This window comes from Eublepharis macularius, chromosome 1 (genome assembly GCF_028583425.1).
Source record: "Eublepharis macularius isolate TG4126 chromosome 1, MPM_Emac_v1.0, whole genome shotgun sequence".
NCBI lineage: Eukaryota > Metazoa > Chordata > Lepidosauria > Squamata > Eublepharidae > Eublepharis > Eublepharis macularius.
Window position 1 is genome coordinate 223,399,291 of NC_072790.1, and position 15,294 is coordinate 223,414,584.

Below are 15,294 nucleotides of genomic sequence, written 5' to 3' on the forward strand. Positions count from 1 at the left end.
GCTTTATCACTTACCCACTGCACTTTCAACTGGTTTGAATTGAGCTTCAGTTTATATGCAAGTGTGGCCTTCTGTTACAATCAAGCAGTAGTGAGAGATCCCTCTTGAACATCTCTCCTGCATTTCCTCTCCCCATTCCTATAGCATCTCAGAGCCAAGCTACAAGTGACGAATTACACTTGCCTGGCAAGTGAACAGACTCACGTGTATTCCTCCCTGTTCACTTGCCATTCACTTAGTGGAGCGCAAGTGAATGGCAAGTGAACAGGGAGGAATACACGTGAGTCTGTTCATGTGCCAGGCAAGTGTAATTCGTCACTTGTAGCTTGGCTCTCATTCCTTCATGTTTTGTTTCTTTTGGCACCCCGGTGGGCAGAGCTTGGAGTACTGAGTTCTCATTTGATTATTTATCACCTCTCCCTCCAAACACGTTGGAGGCAATATGCAGTAAAACCAAAACATTTAAAACCAAGTTAAACTAAATTAAAATTAAATCATCCTTAAGATGGAGCTGGTGTGGTGTGTCTGTCAGGGCTCGAGCAGACTATGCAAACTGCAGGCTTGTGGGGCTGTGGTTTACCTTAGAGATCCATGGGGAAGCAAAAGAGGGTTTTTAACCCATGAACCTCTGTTTAGTTTTGCTTCTTTACTAGTATTTTAAAGGAGAAGAAGACTCTTCATTTTAAACCATGTCCTTAAAACCTGGATTGAAACTTTCACTCTGTTATGAAGCCCAGCAGATGACCATGGGCCAGTCATCGTCTCACAGCCTAATATATCTCACAGGAATATAGTTGTGAGGATGAAACAGATGAAGGGAGAACTGTGTACGCTATCCTGAGTTCCTCCCAGAAAAAGTGGGTTGCAAAGGAAAGATTTGTGATACAACCCTATGCAGAGTTACTCCAGTCTAAGCCAGTTGAGATCAATGCATAGGATTGCACAAACACATACATAGAAAACAGTAAAGAAAGATTTCAAAACTAGTAACAGTGCCCTTTTAAAATGTGGGTGGTGGTTAATTGCATGCTATTTTGATGAGTAATTACTCTTTTTAATATTTATTTTGTATTTTAGAAGAAGACCTTACAGGAGAAGAAGACGAGATGCCATCCTTTAGATACCGGCCAAATGGTAAGAGTCTTTGGTTGCCTGTTTCCAGGAATGAGAAATTTCAGAAAGAGCTCTCTTTTTTCCCCTTGGTCTTTCCCATGCACTCACACAGGTCCTTTCTCACTTTGGCTCCACTGCTGGCTTGGTAGTAAGTGAATAAGGCTTGTATTGGCCCCTGGTAGCAACCTAATGGTCATTCAAAAACCTTCATAAGCCACAGCCTGCTGTCTATGAGAGGATCCCCAATATCTCTAGCAGTGTCTTAAAGGGCAGTCCATGGTTTAGATGACAGTTTCCTGTGGGTAGCTGTAGTTGTAGGCTGTAGCAGCACAATAAAAGAGAAGTCCAGTGGGCACCTTAAAGATGAACAAGATTTATTCCAGCATCAAATTTTGTTAGTCAGAGCTCAGTTCATCAGATGTTGGAGGTGTACATCCATCGGGCTGAGTTATATATACAACAGAAAGGTGGGATGTTACAAAGAAAGGCTGGATCGAAGCAAGAACCAATCCAAAGAGTAATCCGTTCTCTCAGAGTGCATGAAAGAGGCTCCCAACTGTTTGTAGACAGTGAAAATGTAAAACCCTAGTGCAGGATGCAATGAGTAAGTTAGGTGTATCCCATTTAAAGTTGGCACTCTGACTCTGAGACATACAATGGTTCCCCATACTTGCCTCATCCTCCCTTCAGGCCGGATGAGGACCAACTGCAGCCAGTGCGAGAAGACTTTGACTCTCCAAACGTCTGTGAAGGTGCTGTATGTCTTTGTCATCTTGCTGATCGTGGTTGTGGCTGTGCTGGCTGCCTTGGGTGAGTTGCAGAGTGTGCCTGTTGTGTATTTAGACCTGCTCCTCCTGGCTCATTTTTTATTTTGCCTCCAGCATCAGATTCCAGACATAACAGAGGAGGAAAAGGCTTTAATAACCACGCTCAGGAGTCCAGAAATTACAGCAAGGTGTTGGGAATCCTGACCATGAACCTAATAAATGCGAAACATGTTACTTTCCAGTGGTTTTCCAGGGAGGACACATGTACACACACATACCCACCCTTGTTCACAAACTAACTTCACAGCATTTCTGGAGGGATACCATCCAGTCACAAGATGCTGATGAGCCCCTGCTCAGGATTCACAATCCTCCTGCAGATCAAATTGGTTAGAGGGGGAAGACAAATAGGTTACTTGGTTAAGAGTGGCAGGACTCTAATCGGGAGAACTGGGTTTGGTTCCTCACTCTTCTGTTTGAAGCCAGCTGGGTGACTTTGGGTCAGTCACAGCTCTTTCAGAGCTCTCTCAGCCCCACCCACCTCACACAGTGATTGTCATGAAGATAATAACAACACACTTTCTAAACCACTAGTTGCCCTGAAGAGTGGTATATACATCTGATGTTATTATTATTACCTCCACTGGTAGCTCAGCAGTAGGAAAACTGCCCAGTATGCACAAGGTCTCAGGTTTGACACCTCCAGTTTAAAGGCCACCAGGGGACAGGTGTTCAGAAACCTGAGACTCTGGAAAGTGGTTGCCAGTCACAGTAGATGATACTGGGTTAGGTGGCCCAACAGAGTGACTCAGTACAAGACTGCCTCATGTATTCAAAAGACTAAAGTGACCCTCATCCAGTTTATATCTGAAAACTACTCAACAAACCCTCTTTGCCTGGCAGTGCTCATAAATTATGACTAGCACACATCTTTGGACCCCACTGATGTGTGAACACTTTCCCCACAAAATAGATCTTTCCTGGGGGAAGCTATTCAGTTCCTCAGACTGACTCCCATCTGAAGACAGCGAGGAATGTTACGCCTTCCTCAGCTAACCTCTCCATCACATCTGTGGTCAGTCTGCGCCAAAGAAGAGCTTTTTATAGGAAAGCTTTGCCCATGAGGTTAATGCATGCATGCAACTTTTTGCTCACTAACCTGACAGCCTGAGGGCAAATCCAAATTCCTATCAGACTCCCCAAGAAAGTCCTTTTATCAAAGGCTAAACTACGACCACCCAAGCTGCTTGGCATAACTGGAACCACTGTGGCCCAGCGTGAGAGCTGTTTATTGGTGTGGGACAGGACTTCCTGCTGGTTAAGGAAGGCTAATGTGTGCCTTTTGCACTGTGTTATTTTGGGCAGAGAGAAGCCACCCCCTCTTGAAATCGTGTGCCCCAAAGTCATACTGTAGTTGTGGGCCTGGCACAGAACAGCCTGAGGTTTGGGACCTGTCCAGGCCCTCTGCACAACAAACTTGAGAATTTTGCAGCTTAGCCATTGTAGGAGTGACAAAAAGAGACCGCTCAGCACAGTTCTGTGTTCACAAACATGCGGCGGGAAGGTTTTCATCCACTGAGATCCTACTCAAGATCCTGTTTCTAGTTACAGCAGTTCCTGAAGAGCGGAAGAGGGAGGCGGGGAGAACAGCCAGGATTTTCTGGAAATGAAGCCCTCCTTTCCTGACCTCTCTATGGGGCCCCAGAATAGAAATGCAGCAGAACTTCCAGGAGAAGGGGATGAGGAAGACAAAATCATAGAGCCCCCTGATTGTCCTCAAAGCAGGGCAATAGGCTGCTGCCCACAAATTCCTTTTGGAAAGAAGGGAACAGCTGGGCAGCCTCTGTCAGTACTGTCCTCATCATCTTGAGTTGTGTTGAGGTAGAACTGGGAAGACCCATGTTCAGAGCTCTGAAGCTCAGAGAGCAATCTAGAATCATTCAATCAATCTCTGTCAGCCCCTTTTCACTTTTCCATTTTAACTCAGTCGTTATCCATTATTGCTCTGAATTCGTGTCAAGCAGTGTGGGGGTGGCAATTTCAACCTGTTCATGCATTCATTTATGAACCATGTTTGAACCATGTGGGAATCACTGTGACCTTTTCAAACAGTGCTGTTTTTTTCTGGTACTGGAAGTGGCTCCCCCGCCCCCTGGGCCACCAAGGCTTCTGCATTTTTTTAAAAAATGGCACAAAATGATCACTATACTGTTGTCATGATAGTTGTAGCAAGTTGTCTGAATTCCCAGCTTTAAAAAAACTCTCTAGCCCCTTTCCTTCTGGAGATATAAGGGGAAAGGTATATCTCAACAAGGGAAGGGGCTAGAGACTTGCTTTTTTAAAAAAGCTGGGAGTTAAAAGAACCCACTATATCTATCAATGCTATAGCACGAATCTATATACATTTTTTAAAAGGACACTGTAATTGGGTGGGAAAGTGGAAAAAATGATGCCGTTGGAAGTGCTACAGACATTTCAAACAGTACTCCACAGTGAATGAGAAGTGCATTGAAAACCTGAGAATGGGGGAAACGGTTTTTAAAACCCCCACTCAATCCCGCATTGTAAATGGGACACAAGCAGCTTTTTCTGAAAAGGTAAACAAAAAAAATCTTTTAGCAACTGGCAACCAAACGGGTTATGTCTAAAATGGCACAAAATATCTGCTATCAACCAGCAGCCAAAACATTCTAGAAAGGCTGTGTGAAAAGGGCCTCAGCCTAGCCTACTAGCCTGTTATGAGGATAAAATGGAAGAGTACCAGCTCCTGAGCTATGTGCAGGAAGAGTAAGATATAAATGCACTGAATTGCAAACAGAGAATTATTCATGTTAATAGCATTGTGAGAGTTGTCTTCAAAGATTGAGTTCAGGTAGTGTGAGTAGGGGGGCACAGGAAATCTTTCTGTGGAAGTCCCTTGGTTACTCAAGGCAGCTCAGAACCATTTGATTTCTATACCCCAAATTATCATTGCCATTTGGTGGTCTCATACTCACAGCCGACTTATAAGTGTACAGCTACCAACTTCATGGTAGGGCCTGGAGATTTCCCAGAATTTCAGTGGTCTCCAGGCTACGGAGAGCAGTTTCCCTAGAGGAAACGGCAGCTTCGGAGGGTGAACTCTATGACATCACTTCCCTGTGGAGTTCCCTTCCCTCCCCAAACTTCCCAGTCACCACCTCAAATCTCCAGGAATGATCCAAGCCAGAACTGGAAGCCTTAAACTGCAACCACATTATGGAAACCTGATCTGTAAGAGATCCATTAAAAGGACAGGTGGAAGGGAGGGGGGGGGTCCATCTGAGGAACTAGAACGCTCCCTACTTACTTGGAAGCGAGCCTTCCCAAGGAGAACCTAAAGTGGCTTCCTTCATTCTCCTTTCCTCCATTTTATCCTTACAAAAACCCTGTGAGGTAGATTAGGCTGAGAGGGAGCAATTAGCCGAAGGTCACCCAGCGAGCTTCCAGGGCAAGAGTGGGGCCTCTTAGTCCAGCACTCGAACCACTGCTCCATGTTGGCTGTTCTTTACTTCCAAGTAAGGGTGCCTCAGACTGCAGCTGATGTGCACCTTACGTTACAATGTGCAGACTGGCATGACACTGCATAAAAGGAGGAAGTGATTATTTTGGGTAACTCGACAGAGAAAGGAGGCTCCTGTAGGTGGTCAGTGGTCTTGGACTCTGCAATGCAAGTCACACTGTTCTGGCAAGTGGTGAAAAGGACTGATAGAGCAGTCATGTTTTTTTTTAAATCTGGTTAACAGGAATGACTGAAATCAACAAGGAAGCTGAAATGTGATTATAAAACAACCCTCCTGCTTGGCTAGCGTTTGATTCAGAAACCCCATAAACTGCATTTGGGACTCCTTTTCTGTTTTTCTCACCTACAAGCGCAAACAGCAGGAAAAGGGCTTGAACACATGAGTTTGTACAAAGCGTGTGAATTTTTGGAGTGGGCTGAGAAGAAGGTGCTGTGAGCTGGTGTGGTGTATTGGCTTGAGTTCCAGACTAGGACCTGGGAGACCCAGGTTCAAATCCTCACTCAGGATCTGGGGGTCTAACTACACAATACCTTTTCCCCAGGTACGTTTCATGGTCGGGTTGCTAGGCGTGTTTGGGGAATCTATGCCCCCCCAGGCACACACATGCCCAGTCCAGATTGGCATTGAGGAGCACGGGAAGTGGGTGCTGTTTGCACCATTAGGGACATCTATTCAAGTGCAGTTCATCAGTTCAAGTGCAGCCTCAGTGAGGCAACGAGTACCTCTCCAGGGTCATTTCAGGTAGAGAAAATGGTGTGTTGAGAAGGCTTAAGCAGTGGCATTAATTGGGTCGCAGGCACCTGGGGCAACTCCTGGCAGGTGGTGCCCCAGTTACCACACGTGCGCACCACGTGTGTGACATCACTGAAGTGACATCATCGAGCAGGGCGTACCCGCCCCCTCCCCCCAGGAGCACTCCCACAATTCAGGCTGCTTGTCTCCCAGCCGCTTATCTGGCAGCACTGCAGGAGCTTGAGGGCCAGCTCAACACCCAGCAAGCTGGCTGCTCCGTTGGCGCAACAGGCAGCCAGGGCAGCACGGACGGCCTCCCAGCCCTCCTGCACAGCCGCCTGCACTGCCACCACCAGCTCCACGCACTCCCAGCCAGCAGCCACTGCAGGACCAGGAGAGCCAGCTTGGTGCCCAGCGGGCCGGCTGCCCCATCAGCACAGCAGGTGGCCAGGGCAGCACAGGCAGCCTTCCATGCACGCACAGCCACCTGCACTGCCACCACCAGTTCCACGCGCTCCCTGCCAGCAGCTGCGCCTGTCACCCTCTCTTTGGTGGCACCCAGGGCAAGCGACCCTACCCCCCCATCCCAAATATGGCCCTGGGCTTAAGCTCACTGTGTGCACTACAGTCCCAATCCATAGCACAACTTTCAGTCTGCTGACCCGTTACTCGACCCACAGATGTACCTGGGGAAAATGTATCATGTGGTTAGGGCCTGAACCATAAAGTTCATTGGGTGACCTTGGGCCAGTCATTTTTCTCATCTTAATCTACCTTGCAGGGTTGTTGTGAGACCAAAATGGAGCAAGCTTCCATGGCAGAGCGGGAATTCAAATCTGGGCCTTCCAGATCCTCATTTGACACTATAACCATTACATCATGCTGGCTGTCTAAGTATGTTGGGCCATAGGGATCCATTAAGCTGCCATATTTGGGCTTGACTTGAAACTGTTGTGAATGGATGAGGCTGTCAAATCCATTTCAAGAGAGCTGTTGCTGATCTGTGGAAATCACACCCTAGCAAATATCCACCTTGCAGATCTTTATCCGTGCTCTCTCTCTCTTTCTTTCTTTCTCTCTCTCTCTCTATTTTTTTTCCTTTGTTTGACCAAGCTGTGGCTGGCAGCCCAGGCAGCTTGGAACTTCTCCTGCTGCATGTGGAGCATCCATTAAATTCAACATTGGAACGTAAGAAAAAGAAATCCCTGGCTACGCTGCTACCTTATAAATTTATACTAAGAGGAAATAGAGGAAGGATGGACAGAGCGAGTCACCAACGCCCCAGCGGGGAATTCTGAGCAAATTTCCATTCAGAAACGGTTTGTTGTCAAGACAGAGAGATGTGTTTCCGATCACTTGTTGCAAGAAATTTTTAAGCGGAGGTGCCAGGGGTAGAACCAGGGGTCTTCTGCATGCAAAGCAGATGCTTTGCCCCAGAAAGAAGGAACATGGTAAAGTCCTTGCCTGTTTTTCATAAGGTATCAATTTTCCTCCAAAATATCCGAACTGGAGCCCTGGGCTAAGTTCTCATATGCTACTTAAAGCTTGCTTCCTCTTCTTCCTCATTGCTTCCTCTGCTTTTGGTATGTGCATGTGAAAAACAGTTCTAAGAGTGCCTGTGCTCGCTTTTCTGAACTGATAGGTGACCATGCAGAGAGGATGATTTACAGTCACATTTCATCCTTTCTGTGCTTGACATCCAGTGTGTGATTTCAGTCACACCCTGGATAAAACATAGGGTTAGGGCTTACCTATACAGTCCCTCTACGGGTGTCTCAGACTAGGTTCACAGGGGCGTTCTGAAGTCCCATGCTTTCTGGGCATGCAGAACCCCAGTTTGGATCATGACCATGGTGTGTGGACAGGAGGGCTTAGAACTTGCCCCAGCACAAGTTTGCCAACCTGAAACAGCCTAGTGGGGAGGCTGTTTGTCCTTTTGAGGGCTGTACATGTACCAGTAAGCTATACATTACATTTCCACAGTGGGACAAATAGCACCCATGGCCTTTTCAAGATGGGAAAATGGCACAGGTTTAAGCCCCCTCTCTCTGCTCACCAGTCATTATCCAAATCAGGATCAGAAAATGTGGAACTTCAGAACACACTTCTCTACCCAACCCAGAGATGCCTCTAGGGGCCTTGCACTCTGCGGATAAGCAATTACTGGTGATCCCTGCGTCGAGGGACGTTCACCTGTCCTCAGCCAGGGCCAGGGCCCTTTTGGCGCACTCCTGTTGGAGATTCAGGCCCTGTGACACAGTGATGTTCCACTGGGCCTTTGATTGAGGACTGGCATCCATCCCCTCTTCCGTCTTTTTTCCTGACCACCATGCCTTGTTTTCTGTCCTGCTCTGGATGCCGTTCCACAGCCGACCCTGTAGAAGCTGAGCTTATGCCTTTAATAGTGGTTTATGTGTTTTAACAACACCTGGAACTGAATTACTGGGATTGGTGATAACTTATATAGTTTTATGAGTTTTTAAGACTGTATTTATCCATGTTTTGTTGATATTAGCCACTCTGAGCCTATTCGTGGGGAAGGCAGGATATAAATATAATAAAATAAAATAGGGAAAGCATAATGCACCCCTTGGGAGCAAAATGCAGATGCAAGTTTTGAAGTATATCAGTCAATTTGCATGAAAACTGACTGGTGCCGCCATCTTCCACTGTAGTGATTTTCGCCACTATATAAACTTGATATAAACTGCAGGTCAGCCACAATCTTGTTTTGATGTAATGTACCATCCCTCGTGGTTTTTGTTCCATTTATGAACACAAGTAATCTTCATCCCGTTTCCCTGCAGGCAAGAGTTGTCCGTAAGCAAGGAATCCCCAAAGGGACAGTACAAAATGTAAGAGAACTGCTAACCCACTGGCTGGAAGGAACGGGTGGGATACGGTGAAATGCAAACTAAACATGATTCAGCAAAACCAGGCAGTTGCCAAAAGAAGAGAATGTTATTTTTGGGATGTATCTGCAGAAGAGTAAGAACAAGATCTGCTCTGCTTGGCACTGTTTAGGCCTTGGCTGGAAGAGAACTCTACTCTTGAAGAAAGTGGCTGACGAAGTTTGGGGTCTAAAACAAAGTGAAACAGGATGATTACCCCAGAGAACACATTTTTATCCCACCCTTCCTCCAAAGAGAGCAGCATATATGGCTCTCCTCTCTTTTCTCCTCATAATAACCATTGAGGTGGGCAAGACGAAGAGAGACGAACTGGTCCACAGTCACTCAGTGAGGGAATCACACCAAGGTTTGCAAGACACACACTAACCATTACACCACACTAACTTTCTGGGAAGGTTAATGAGCAAATACACAGGTGCGCATTAAAGGAGAATAGCAATGTTCCTGTCTGCTTAGTCTATGGATCAATTAATGGGAGCCAGTCATAACTGGGGGCAGTCAAAATTTAATTAACCTCTTTTTGAAGCTGTTTGGGTTGTGTTTGTAATTAACAAAGGAGATGAACAAAAATGGCCATTCCTTTGAAGACAGTTATTTGGGAAGCTGTGTGTGCAAACCATGAGTCCATGGTTGTGAAATTATGGCCCTGAGTTAAAGATCAGCAGGCACATATGAGAGATGTACTCACACTCTTCACCTCTTCCTTGCAGTTTTTAAGAAGGTGGACTCTATAGCTGATGATGTTACCTCAGCTCATACATACTATGAGAAGAAAATTGTGTCAGTCCAGGAGAACCTCCAAGAACTGGGTAAGTGTGATGTCTGTCAGATGGGATTCAAGTGCACTGTATGTACATGGGTGGAGCAGAAAGAGAGAGGGGAAAAACAAAAGCGAGTTCCAACATTTTTGCAACTGCTAGACAGAGCAAATGTTTGCATCTGTGATAATGGGCATATAATTTAAATATTTATTATCTAATTAATTATTCGGATATATGTTTCTTCCAGTACTAGCTGCTTAGTCTGGAATTGCCTTGATTCATTCACTCAGTTTTAATGGCCAATCCAAACATCCTCATGAGGAACCAGGCGTGTTTCAGTGGTTCCCCCTCTTCCATATTTTTTTCAGATCTGATTTGTGGTGATGATGAAAACCTAAAACACAAATATAGCGCCGATTTGCCCATTGCTGGCAGTCAAAGCATTATTAAGGCTTCTCGAGGCCTCTTTAAATTTTCCTCCTTACATTCTACTTCCAGCTGAATTCCTTACTTCCTCTTCTTTGCTCCATATACATAGCATTTGAGATGCAGATTAAAAAATACTTACTTATTGATCAACATTTCCATCGATAAAGGTACTCAGGGGATACCTCTGCCTTGCAAAGGCCCCAGAGATGGAAGGAAAGACAGAGGTAGAGTGGAGAAAGGATCCAATCTGGAAAATGTTGGAACTGCTTTGGAGGTGGCAGGTGGTCAGCTCCTTTCTCCAGTTGGTTCCCTCCTTATGAGCAACATCCTGCTTTTGAGTAAAGGCCCACTTGTACGTAAGGCAAAGGAAGCTGGATCTGCCCTTTCCCAGTGGGCATGTTTTAGGAAGCTGCAGGAGAAAAACAGAGGAAGGCAACAGGTCTGTGAATCTGTTGCAGGAGCAGTGGTGCTTCCCTCCAGCTGAAGAGGAGCCTCTTGGGTTAACCTCACCGCTGGCAGAATGAATCTGTGGGATCTAACCCACAAGATGGAGAGCAAACCCCTTCCCACTGGCAAGGATCAAAGGGGCCCAAGGCCACCCCTCTTCCTTTCCTCACCACAGTGATCCAGTGCTTTCACAAGATGACATATATAGCTTTTAATAAACTTTTAATGACATATATAGCTTTTAATAAACAATAGAGTAATTAAAATAAAAATATGTTATAAAACAAGAAGAGTGTGCCAATAAACCACTGTAGCAGCTCAAAATAACAACAACTAGCATTTTTTTAAAAAAAAACTATAATGCTTAAGAAAGAAGAAACTGTTTTTATTACAAGTGAAAAGTGTACAAAGATGAGCCTCTGCTGAGAGAGTGTTCTACAAAATGGCCAGATGGACCAGTGGTCTGACTTAGTACAAGGCAATGTTAGCCCCATGTTCTTGGAACACATAAAAATTATACAAATGAACGAACAAATGAATGAATAAATGAATGCAGTTTAGGTTCAAGGTCTTTGCACTGGCTGCTTGGGGTAACTCTTGAGCTTAGGTCTGCATTAAGGTCTACATTTAGCCAGAAGATCTTGATAACAGAGGAAATAAACCAGAATGATGAAGTGCAAAACATCTGCTTCTTTGTTGGGAATGAAATTTAAACATCTTTTCTGTGTGTAAAATCATTTATGACAATCAGCAAACTGCGGTTAGTTTTTTTATTCAGTCAGCAAATGTTGGATGAAATTTACAAGTGCAAATGAACAGCACATGTGTGACTCAGTGCAGAAAAAAAAAGATGGAAGCTATTTTTAAATGGATGTTTCTGGCTGTATGGGACACAATCTGGCAAGGGGCCGCTGCTCAGTGGTAGAAGGCCTGTTTTGTATAGTGCAGGTCCCAGCATCTCCAGCACGAGGAAGCCTCCTTTTGCCTGGGACCTTGGAGAAATGCTGTCAATCAGAGTAGATAGTATTGCAATGGACAAGCCAGTGGACAAACTCAGTATAAGGCAGCCAGAGATAGCTAGTGTTAATGGTTAACGTGTTGGACTGGGGATACCTAGGTTCAAATCATGAAGCTCACAGGGTACTTTTGAGCCCTTCACTATCTTTCAGCTTAACCTGCTTCACAGGTTTGTTATAAGGGGTGAAATGTATCATTTATGGTTTCTTGCATGGTTTCTTGATGGACAGGTGGGATTGATATGCTTTCAAGCCTAACTTTGCAATTAGAAACTTGCTGCTAAACAAAAACTCAACTGAGACCCCCAAAATGCTGTGCGAAGTATGCATTTGTAGAACTGCAGCTTACTCACAGTCCTCTTTGTGATGCTAGGGATGATAAATGGGGGGTTGAATTCAGCACCCTTTTGATATGTGAGATCTGGCTGCCCTAGCTGGAAGACAGGAAACTGAACTTTGTAGTCACTGCTCTAGCCCGTCATTATAGATCTCGCGTTATGTGTCTGAGTTCCTTTTGCCACCTTTTCCTTCTCTTTATTTCTGCTCTCTAGATCAGAACTCCCCGGTCAACTGTTCCTTCTGTCATGACACAGGACAGCTGGGCCAGGAGATCAGCAAACTGCAGGAGGAGCTGGAGGAGATTCAGAAGAAACTCTTAGCCCAGGATGTGCTACTTGACCGCACCGCTCAAGCCCACCAGAAGCTTTCATTCACCAACAAAGCGATCACTGGAGAGGTGGATGGTTGTTCTTCTGCCATTCAGCAGGTCAACCAGAGTGTGAGTCTCTTCCTTGCCCAGGTGAGAGGTTGGCAGGCAGCCACCTCTGAGCTGAGCAGTTCACTGAAGGAATTGTCGCAGGAGCGATTTGATGTCGAGGCAGCCGTACAGCAGATGAACTTCACAGTGGGGCAGACCTCAGACTGGATCCATATCATCCAAAGGAAGACGGACGAGGAGACACTGACGCTACAGAAGATCATGACAGAGTGGCAGAACTACTCTCGAATCTTTGGCAGTTTGCGAGCTACCTCCTCCAAAACAGAAGAGCTAGTTAAGAACATCCAGACTAGCTTGGGTATTGCTTCACAAAGAATCGGCCAGAATTCGGAAGGGATGCATGACCTTGTCCTCCAGGTGATGAGTTTACAGTTGCAGCTGGACAACATTTCCTCCTTCCTGGACGACCATGAGGAAAACATGCATGACCTTCAGTACCACACCCGGTACACACAGAACCGGACAGCTGAGCGCTTTGAAACCTTGGAAGGCCGTATGACCTCCCATGAAATCGAGATCAACACGATCTTCACCAACATTAATGCCACTGACAGCCACGTCCACAGCATGCTCAAGTACCTGGATGACGTGCGGCTCTCTTGCACGCTGGGCTTCCACACGCATGCTGAGGAACTCTATTACCTAAACAAATCAGTCAGCCTTATGTTGAGTACCACAGACCTCCTACGGGAGCGCTTTAGTTTGCTCAGTGCCCGACTGGACTTTGACATTCGCAACCTCTCTATGGTCATGGAAGAGATGAAGACAGTTGACACCAAGCATGGGGAGATCCTCCAGAATGTCACCATCTTACGAGGTGAGGAACAGCAAGGCAGGAAATGGGGTAGGGAACAGGTCGGATTTCAGGCTGAAAATCTCCAAAACGAGGGAGATTTTGGAGCTACAGTTCCTCAAATTAGAGTAATCTCTTACGTTTAATGGAAAGAATATATGTCTATTGAGGTTGGATAAGCTGAGAAAAAGAATGTGGTGAAATGCAGTGTATGACCAGATTGGGGTGGGGTGTGTGTGTGTGTTGAAGCTGTGGGCGTGGTCTTTGACTAGTTGTGTATCCTCAGCCTAACCTGGGCCGTTTCCACATGGCTTATCTTGTTCCAGAAAACAGTGAAATCTCGCACGAAATCGCACGAGAAGATGCTGTCATCGCGCGAGAAGACACGATAACAGCATCTTCTCACGTGATTTCGCACGAGATTTCGCTGTTTTCCGGAACAAGGTAAGACGTGTGAAAACAGCCCTGCTTTACAAAAAGTTATTATGAAGATAAAATGGAAGACAGGAGAACCATATAGGCTGTCTTGAATTCAATGAAAGAAGGGTAGGATAAACACATAATAGATTTCTATGGAACAAGAGCATTTTAGTATGTAGATCTTTACAGATAATACAAATCAGGTATGTTTAGCTATGGTTGTTGTGGGTTTTCCGGGCTGTATTGCCGTGGTCTTGGCATTGTAGTTCCTGACGTTTCGCCAGCAGCTGTGGCTGGCATCTTCAGAGGAACTACAATGCCAAGACCACAGCAATACAGCCCGGAAAACCCACAACAACCATCGTTCTCCGGCCGTGAAAGCCTTCGACAATATGTTTAGCTACTTTTCTGTGACAGCCACAAAAGTTACTAGTTCTGATAGCGCATCCTATCTACGCATTCATTAATTGTTTGAAACCTGTGAGAAAAAAGGGAGAGAACAAAATTTTGTGAATATTCCTTGCCTGGTTGCTTGAATGTGATTCTTTTTTTTTTTTTGAAAAATTTTTTATTGGGTTAGAATCCATTATTTTTACATTACATTCAATTATCCCCAATTTTTCATTTCTAACCCCCCCCTTTCCCCCCCTTTTATTGACTTCCAACAGCTTTCCAACCCCTTGTCCCTTTTCCCTTACTTCAATTTAATTTCTCTATCTAAAACAAATATATATTCTCCTTTATTCTAAGCAGTACATCCTTAACTATTTTTAATATTCTATGCCCAAACTGTAAGTCCTTATTTCCATCTTGGATAAACAATTTATCCCAATTTCTATAATTCAGATATTTCTATAAACCATAAACCATGTAAATCATACATTCATTCATTTAAGTCAAACAATTTAACTTATACTCCATATATTGTTGTCTTCTTATAATAATTCAATATAATTCAATATAACTCTCATCATATAATCAATCAATTTGACTCATCTTTAACCTTAGACATTCAGTTTGGTGCATTATACAGATCATACCAAAGAAAGAAAATATTATTGGTTACTCAATCCTTATATTTAAACCTTATAGTTAATTATTTTCTATCAATGTTCTATTTGTTGACCTTCATATATCTATATATATATCCATCTATTAATCTAACTGCTTATAGATTCACTTTTATCTCTTCTCCCCCCCGGTAAAGTCACCCTCCTCTGCACTTTATTATACATCAGTAGTTCTCAAACTGCCACAGTTTTCCTCCCACCTCCCATTTCTTCTCCAAATATTGTTTCAGCTTCTCCCAATCTGTGTTAAACTGCCCTGAGTCCAGATTTCTCAGTTTTCTTGTCATCTTGTCCATTTCAGCCATATACAGCAATTTGTAAATCCAATCTTCAGTGGTTGGTACTTCTTGTACTTTCCATTTTTGCGCATACAAAAGTCTAGCCGCCATATAAAATATCAATGTCCTATGATGGGCTGGAATTCATATATAATATCAATGTCCTATGATGGGCTGGAATTCCCTCCATTCCCAAGTTTAGTAGCAGGAGTTCTGGGTTCTTATTAATTTGAAAT

General features: G+C 44.6%; 1 protein-coding gene across 1 annotated transcript in view; it reads left to right on the forward strand.

Moving 5' to 3' along the window:
• Positions 1 to 15,294, forward strand: part of SCARA3 (scavenger receptor class A member 3) — a 42,853-nt gene that overhangs the window by 11,887 nt on the left and 15,672 nt on the right. The window contains exons 2-5 of the mRNA XM_054972401.1: positions 1,078 to 1,134; positions 1,804 to 1,923; positions 9,777 to 9,875; positions 12,271 to 13,314. Coding sequence (XP_054828376.1) covers positions 1,107 to 1,134; positions 1,804 to 1,923; positions 9,777 to 9,875; positions 12,271 to 13,314 — 1,291 coding nt within the window. The 5' untranslated portion in view covers positions 1,078 to 1,106. The remainder of the gene's footprint in view (positions 1 to 1,077; positions 1,135 to 1,803; positions 1,924 to 9,776; positions 9,876 to 12,270; positions 13,315 to 15,294) is intronic.